Source organism: Loa loa (genome assembly GCF_000183805.2).
Source record: "Loa loa unplaced genomic scaffold supercont3.41, whole genome shotgun sequence".
NCBI classification, from domain to species: Eukaryota; Metazoa; Nematoda; class Chromadorea; order Rhabditida; family Onchocercidae; genus Loa; species Loa loa.
The window spans coordinates 101,704-109,346 of record NW_018108221.1 but is presented as its reverse complement, the minus strand read 5'-3'; the positions used below and the strand labels follow the sequence as shown (position 1 = coordinate 109,346).

At 34.4% G+C, this 7,643-nt stretch overlaps 2 protein-coding genes across 2 annotated transcripts in view; one reads left to right on the top strand and one right to left on the bottom strand.

Annotated features, from left to right (window-relative positions):
* The window catches only part of LOAG_17116 (hypothetical protein), a 6,302-nt gene extending 3,876 nt beyond the window's left edge, over nucleotides 1-2,426 (top strand). The window contains exons 10-18 of the mRNA XM_020449775.1: nucleotides 5-105; nucleotides 277-353; nucleotides 678-802; nucleotides 892-1,010; nucleotides 1,111-1,245; nucleotides 1,453-1,564; nucleotides 1,678-1,835; nucleotides 1,930-2,025; nucleotides 2,190-2,426. Coding sequence (XP_020306647.1) covers nucleotides 5-105; nucleotides 277-353; nucleotides 678-802; nucleotides 892-1,010; nucleotides 1,111-1,245; nucleotides 1,453-1,564; nucleotides 1,678-1,835; nucleotides 1,930-2,025; nucleotides 2,190-2,258 — 992 coding nt within the window. The 3' untranslated portion in view covers nucleotides 2,259-2,426. The remainder of the gene's footprint in view (nucleotides 1-4; nucleotides 106-276; nucleotides 354-677; nucleotides 803-891; nucleotides 1,011-1,110; nucleotides 1,246-1,452; nucleotides 1,565-1,677; nucleotides 1,836-1,929; nucleotides 2,026-2,189) is intronic.
* A 1,534-nt stretch (nucleotides 2,427-3,960) lies between these two features.
* LOAG_17115 (sulfotransferase domain-containing protein) overlaps nucleotides 3,961-7,643 on the bottom strand; it is a gene marked incomplete at its 5' end in the record, with an annotated part of 5,044 nt that continues 1,361 nt past the window's right edge. The window contains 11 exons of the mRNA XM_020449774.1: nucleotides 3,961-4,205; nucleotides 4,346-4,542; nucleotides 4,709-4,872; nucleotides 4,956-5,079; nucleotides 5,160-5,386; nucleotides 5,662-5,844; nucleotides 6,021-6,149; nucleotides 6,359-6,544; nucleotides 6,704-6,816; nucleotides 6,889-7,127; nucleotides 7,248-7,401. Of these exons, the coding sequence (XP_020306646.1) occupies nucleotides 4,021-4,205; nucleotides 4,346-4,542; nucleotides 4,709-4,872; nucleotides 4,956-5,079; nucleotides 5,160-5,386; nucleotides 5,662-5,844; nucleotides 6,021-6,149; nucleotides 6,359-6,544; nucleotides 6,704-6,816; nucleotides 6,889-7,127; nucleotides 7,248-7,401 (1,901 nt within the window). The 3' untranslated portion in view covers nucleotides 3,961-4,020. The remainder of the gene's footprint in view (nucleotides 4,206-4,345; nucleotides 4,543-4,708; nucleotides 4,873-4,955; nucleotides 5,080-5,159; nucleotides 5,387-5,661; nucleotides 5,845-6,020; nucleotides 6,150-6,358; nucleotides 6,545-6,703; nucleotides 6,817-6,888; nucleotides 7,128-7,247; nucleotides 7,402-7,643) is intronic.

The following is a 7,643-nucleotide window of genomic DNA, read 5'->3' as shown; positions in this document are numbered from 1 at the left end:
GCAGTGGATAAAACAGTATTGCGCTTGTTGCACGAGAAAATATCAGATGACGATACGCTTCTGTGCTTGAAAGTCCTAGAACGATGCTTCAGAGTACTCGAATCAGTGTCGTTTTTTTTTTCTTAAAGCTTACGAAATACATGCAAAGCCTTGATATTATGGTTTTGTGCTGATTTTTGCTTTTGAAGCTATGTGGCAGTTATGTATTGAGAAGTGAAATGATTTTTTGTCGTTTCAACAGTTTGCTGAATTTGGAATAACATGTCTATTTTGAAGGCAACAGTCTGCAATGAAAAGAACGGAGCATATTTGATTAGCCATCGAGGGAGCGCCCTCATCCAATCATGCGGAAGGTATTTATGAAATCAAAACGTTTTTAAAGAATGGGATTCAAAATTTTTTTGAAGTAGGGTGCGAAGAAATCCATTGATATATAAATTATATGAGGAATTATCCATCTGATTTTGGACATGAACATCGTAATTCTGATCTCTTCTCCTTAGGTCACTCAAGAACTTGTAAAGAAGTGATTAGAAATTATAGAAATAAGTGTTGGAGCGTGGGTTGCTAGAAAAAATGATGATGCTATGGCATAATCCCGTTTTCGATAATAGTCTCAGAGATTCAGCTAGATGTGTTTTTCATGTAGGTTCATTCACCGCAGTATAATTTTCTAGACTCATGTCTTTGTTGTTTCGTACAATAGGACGACATGGTGACGATACAAATGAATTAAAGGAGCAAAATATCACATGTCTGAATCGGATGGTTGGGTTACTGATGAGTTTATCATATGAGAATGGTATGTCGAATGCTGTTGTTTTTTCCTGTCTAGTTCCATTATAGTCTTCCATTCTTTTTTTTTTTGAAATCCCTGAATTATTGCTACAGAATTATGCTGCACAAAGCTCGGTCAGATGAATGATTTCCTCTCACTCTGCGTATCCTGCTTCACATATTTGGTGCCAAAGTATGTTCGCAAGGAGAAGCAGTTTGATCTCATCGTGTTGGTTAGCTTTTTTTTAGGTGCCTATTCTGTTTTATGTTTGATTCTATTCTCATTTTTGGCAACTGAAAATTACCACTGTTGATTTTTTTTTCTTTTTGCAGCTGTGTAGTCTTTTGGTTAATTTGCTTGAACGCTGTAATTTTAACAGACGTAAGCTTATTGGACTTACAGTCCCAGTTTATGACCTCGAAAATAAAGCAGAGAGGCAAGAACCAACACTGAAAGCTCTCAGTCAGGTTATTTTTTGTTAATCTTTTGTAGTTTATGGATGAAGCAATACTTGGAGTTCGTGTTTTTAACTAAATTTTCTAGACAATCTCTTGGAATAAAATTTTGTCTTAAGCTTCGCAGGGGAGGCGAAATGAGTTTGTTATAGTTTTGCGCTTTATTCAAAAATGACATATCTGTATTCAGTCTTTTACAACACTTTGAACAACATTTAGCTGTTTGTGTACCACGAATCACTGGCTCGTTCGATCGATGAGGAACTGGATAATGATCTTGTTATTGAAGATGCTCCGGATGACAGTGTTAGTCATGAAGAGGAAGCAGAAGGTTATCTTTAATTCATAGGATGAAGACCCACCTTATCATCTAAAATTCTGTTCTTTTTTTAATAAATTAAAATTGTTGCAAATCATTTTAACAGTGGAGTTTTTAATATTTAGATGATGGCCGGTTGCACCGATTGCCAACGGAATTAACCGAGGATGAAATGGTTGAAGCTGTACAAAATGCTATGAATAAAGCTAGCTCGCATATGGAAGATTCAGTTTTGGCATCGTATTTCGCACTTTTGATTGGATGTCTGTTGTTGCAAAATGAGGTTTATCATCTCCACTGAATTTTCCTAATTTCTTTTTTACACGGAAAATTTTTTGTTGATATTAACAGCACTCAGATTAGTTGTGATTTTACAGGAGTCAGTAAATATAGTGAAAGCAGAAATGAAGGATGGAAAGTTGGTTGCACTAATTGAGCAGCTTCAACGCTTTCTGGAATTTATCAAGTTAACGGTCTGTTCACAGCTAGTGTTTTCCATTGCCGTATTCATATGGAGTTTTTCAACTTTTTTTTAGAGGAATTATGTCTTTGTTTTTAAATAAATCTCAGGGTTTTTCCTAATACTTCAGTTCATTATATGTAGTTATTGATTGGATTGTTAACAGATTTGCTTCAGGATGGAAAGAAAGCGCACGTTCGTTTTATGGAACGCATTATTGATTTACTCGATACACTGGATAATTAGTATATTATTTATTAGTCCGTAATGAGAGGTTTGCAAATGGGTTATTGTTTACGACCATCTGAATTGTCTTTCATATGTATCGATTATTCCCATCCAGATTCGGATCCTGATTATCTTTTCAAGTATCATGAGATGTAGCATGGAAATACATCTTTAGATGGAATATTTATTAGACACTTGGTGTCCTTTTTTCGTTTTTGATATAAGAAATTTAATAAATTAAATAATTCTATAGTTATAAAATTCAAACTAATGCTAAAATTGTTTTTGAAATACTGCATCTGCTTTTCACACGTGTTTCACCAGTTTTGTCCACTGCCTTCCGATATAATTTTGGGCAGATGATTTAGCAGAAGTCACCTCTAAAATAATGGGCCATGAAATCTATCGTTTGGATTCCCTCTTTATTTGTTCGAAGTTATCCCAATATCGTCTTCAATTTCCACAGTACTTCAGGAAAGAAATAGACCACTTCTGTTTCGTAGATGAAGTTAGAATACCTAGTAGCTTGGAATGCCTTGAATTTCCTCCTAATCGAAATATCTGCAAAATATTTTTATAATGAATTTAATCGTTACTCGGTGTTATTTATTTCCTTTATTTTGAAGTTATTTTACTAATAAATACGATTTGTTCGCATTTGTATTCTTCACCGTCTCACATCTTCTGCTAGAGAAACCACCTGTAACAGCTCCAATTTAATTGGTTCCAAATTTACAGGGGTATTCCTTTGTATACCATGAAAGACGCATTCATCGACAAAACTACTACGTCCATAAATGCCAGCATTTGCGACGTTTTAAAGTGAGACTTCAGAGGAATATGGATGCGAATTTTAACTGGCGGGGCATTGCTCGGACATGGCATTATCCGGATATACCTCATTACTATCCCGGGAATATTTATTTCTGCTACTGCACTACTTACACTTCTGTTCTATTTTCATCACACAAATCTTATCGATTTGCGAGCTTCATAATGTTATTCCACCCCATTAAATATGTGCGGAACAGTATCATAGGCGCAATTCTTACAATCACTCCACTGGATTCAGAAAGCAAGACCATAGTAATACAAAGAAAATTACAGCACTGGCATCATTTTGCATTTTACACGGGACGACGTACATGAAACAGCGTCTTTGTATTTCAAACGTAAACTTCGCCAAAAACAAGCTCGATTTTTCGCAAAGGGGGAACACACACAATGATTAATTATAATTCAGATTCAAAGTGAGGTTTATTAGATAGATACAAACTACATAGATACAAACTCAATATACCAAACTAAAATTTACAATAGTGAACGTTTTGCAATGCGTCAAATGAAAGGCAACTTTATAATAGTTTAAATACATCACAACATTTTCAAATGTCCGATTTTGAGTGATCGCAAAAAAACCCGTATTTTCATATAAAAAATTCAAAGTATTAGGACTAACGGTGGATTGGAGTACTGCTGATGAGGAATAAAATAGTGAAAAATAGAGAATGAAATGGAAAAAAAATTACTAAAAGCAATACGAATAGTTGTAAGTAAAGGGTAAACTTTGAGAGACATTCCTTAATAAATGAAGGGCCCTTCGGATGTAATGTTTCTGCATCAAATCAGGCCGTGGGTAAAGTTGACAGAAACTGAATTAGTATTCCACCGGAAAATTTCCGCTACAGATTGCTTGATTCAAATATCAGTTAAAAATTCACCCACTCACAAAGGCTTCAACTTACCAAACGTATGTATCTCATTCCCATTCTCTTAGTACTTAAGTAAAATTAGTTCTGGAAAGTTGATTTTGAAGCCACTTCGGAATCGGCAAATCATTACGTAACAACAGCCTATGTAAGGCAATATTGTCATCCCTAAAAATAAGATCCAGTTTCTCTCGAAGTTCCTCATTGAGCGGTTTATATTTGCGTCCTTTACTTACACCCAAACATCTTTTTGTCCCTGAAAAAAAAAAAAGCAATTAAAATTAAAAATAAATGGGTACTATAGTATGACAACTTCGCGTTAGCGCTATCTTACGCTCTCTTAAAGTTTTCTTTTTTTTGAAACAAAAAATGCAGAAAGCAATAATTAATTCATACCGTTAATATAACTGCAAAAGAATCCCTTCCTGTCGTCAAATTTAATGAGATCACTGAAGGCAAATTTTGGTGCATGAAGAGCATCAACTAAATAGGTAACAGCAGCCACTGGATCTGTACGAAGCTGCTCACCATCAATTAAATGAATTTGTGTCGATGGATAATAATCTAACCAATGTTCTAAATGATGCGTATACCTGGAATTTATAAATAAAAAGTATTAGATCCTGCTTACATTCATTCAAAAAATTAAGAAGGCAAAGAAGGGATCTGTCACTTTATATAATTCCACATAATTTCAATCCATATCAACCCGCAATAAACAATGGAAGTTGACAAAAATGTATTAATAAAAATGCACACCTCCCAGGTGAAATACAGCGGTTTCTGAGGCGCCGTAAAAGAACCGATGATGCATTAGCATCGAGAATTTCATCTAGCTCATGTGTCATTGCTGTTGTATCATTATGCGCACGCATGTGTTGGTACCAGGAATATGCACGTACTGCCGGATCCAAAAGAATAATCTGAAAAATGGAAACATAATACTTTGATAATTGATTGCTAACCGTCTAAATGCAAGAAAAAAAAAAGGAAAAAAGTAACTTACAACAATTTCTGCTTTTGGTAGCAAAGCAGCGGATGTACGTGGAGCATTCGGGTTATCGAAGTAAGTTGCACTTTTCTCGAAAACAATAAGATGGTCAATTTTAGAACGAAACTGATCCATATACCTGGAATGGTATTTCTTATGCCACTGGCAACCATCTAAGAAGATAGTCTTTCACCAACAAAAAGAAATGTGTGCACTTACCAGTGCAATCCACGAGCATAATTAGGTCCTCCAAAAAACTGTAACTCCTCAAATGATGATGGAACTGGATCATTACTGGAGAAATTCGGATGCAGGTTAAGAAATGTAGCAAGAGCAGTTGAACCAGTTTTCTGCGGTCCCACAATAAGCATGTTTGGAAGTGGCATCTCGGAGCAGTTGAACGCTTGCGGAAGGATTTTCGCATGTCGTGGATCATCACAAGGATTCTAAAAAACTTTTATAACCAGTTCTAGAAAGGATCAGATCAAAAAAAGAAAAAAACCGAACAGAAAGTTGTGGCAAAACAACACACATGTTCCAAATGCAAAAAGGGAAACCTACCAAATATAAAGTAAAATTATAAATTCAAAATTAAAAATAAATAAACTCATTCAATTAAAATCAGTGAGTTTATTTCACTTTTATTAATGTGGTTACATTTTTGACTTACTAGTTACGTAATTCCATAAATGTCAATTGTATACAAAGGATTTGAACTTACACTCCATACAGGGACTTTCTCGGCCGCATAACGTGCAAAGTAAGCAGAAGCAATTCGTACAGGTCCTACCCAACGCAAATGCAAATTCGTCCAACATTTGATAAAATTTACTACTCGCTCAAAAGAAAAAATACCGAGGCGATCGTTCGCGTAGTTTTGCTGATGTGTCATGAAGATCGAAAACTGAAATTTCAGATCTTATTTTTGTGACCCTTTTCCGGTTTTTCTTGAATTACTGGTCAGAAATACGTTCTTTATTCATTAAAAACTATTCCCAACCAAAAAAAAGAAACTTGCTTTAAGTAATGTAAAGAATCTAAAGAGTGAAATAACAAAAAAACATCAATAGTGACACTCACCGGATTAATCACTATGGTGAAGAACAGATCACCACCCTCAATGTTGCTCAATAATTTAGTGAAACCATCAGGATATGAGTGAAAGAATTGTGTATGAGTGTAGAGACCACAAGTTTGTCGCGGAAGCACCTAAATGTAAATTTTTTAAGCCAGGCTGCAGAAACTAACAAAAAAGTTAAGATTACAGACATGATCCATATCAAAATTTTAAAATTAAACGTTAAATAAAAAATGTGGAGACGATCTTTAAGAAATGAATGCTAGATGTACGAACGAATGGATGTTATGATTCAACAATTATTGTGTAACATTTAATCCTCTTAACGTCGAAAAATTACAGAGATATTCCTGTGTATAAAACCCCGGCGTGCTGATGCAGGTCGAAAATGAGGATATTCTTCTGTTGATGTTACTGTAATATTCCAAATTAACTGCCACGAATTATACAAAGCTTCATGAACCGGATAAACGCCAGCATGTTGTGGTGACACAGCGTAACCCGAATTGACATGCAAATCCATACCCTAAAAAATTAAATTCATAAAGTTAACAAAGAGTAGGGTTTCATTAATCTTTCACAAAATATTTGAGAATTTTCCAAGATGTCCAACAAATATATCAAGAAAAAAAAAGCAAAACTTCTGGAAACTTTGAACAATGAATTTCTATATTAAAATGCAAACCTGGGCGAAAAGTTTATTTTGAGTCATGACAGCTTCTAAATATGTTTGATTATGTTCGTGCGCATGATTGTGTTTCCACATATGAGGAAACCAAAAGAAATGTTTGCCGACTTCTGAAAAGAATTATGTTCCTTACATCATATTTTAAACTTGAATACTTTATAGTCGAGCTCTTAAAATTATACCAATTAGTCTTTCGTCACCTTCGTCCTCAAGGGAGTCACCATTTCGGAAATAATAACCAGAAAAACCCAAAGAATAAGTGAAATTTGTAATATCTCGACGCAAACGATATTGTGATTGCAACAAGGCATCCACATCCGCTTTAGTCATGCGTGTTCCGCTTGTACCAACAAATATGTCATCGATGTCAATTTGAATATATCTTTCCAAGTCATCGTACATCAAAGATTCCCGCATATACCTGCGAAAAAAATGCTGAAAAAAAGTGTGCAGCAAATATAATTCTATCTCTGCCATCTATATAAGGTTCCGCATTTCAATGTCAAATTGCGAAATATATTAAGAAAAAAAAAATCTAAACCTCAAAGAATCAAGAAAAGCTAGTTTGTTGATCCAGTGTGTGAAATTATGTCCAAACAAAATTCTTTCAATGCCATCTTCCGATCCATCATCTAATATTACGCTAGCACGTTCTTCTCCAAAAATATCATCAGTTAGCACAATACCTTCGTAGCCTAAAAAATTGATGCGATTTCTTCTTATTTCACGAAACAAAATTCTGTCGAAATTGTATCCGTCAAAGTTCAGTTTTTCGTATGTTTGATTACAAACTGTGAAAATGTACAGAACAATTTTAGACTCTGAAATACCTAGAATGATGAATTCGGAAAGATGTATATATTACTTAGGAGAATATATAATTTTATAGAAATATATATATATATATATATATATATATATATATATATTACTACTA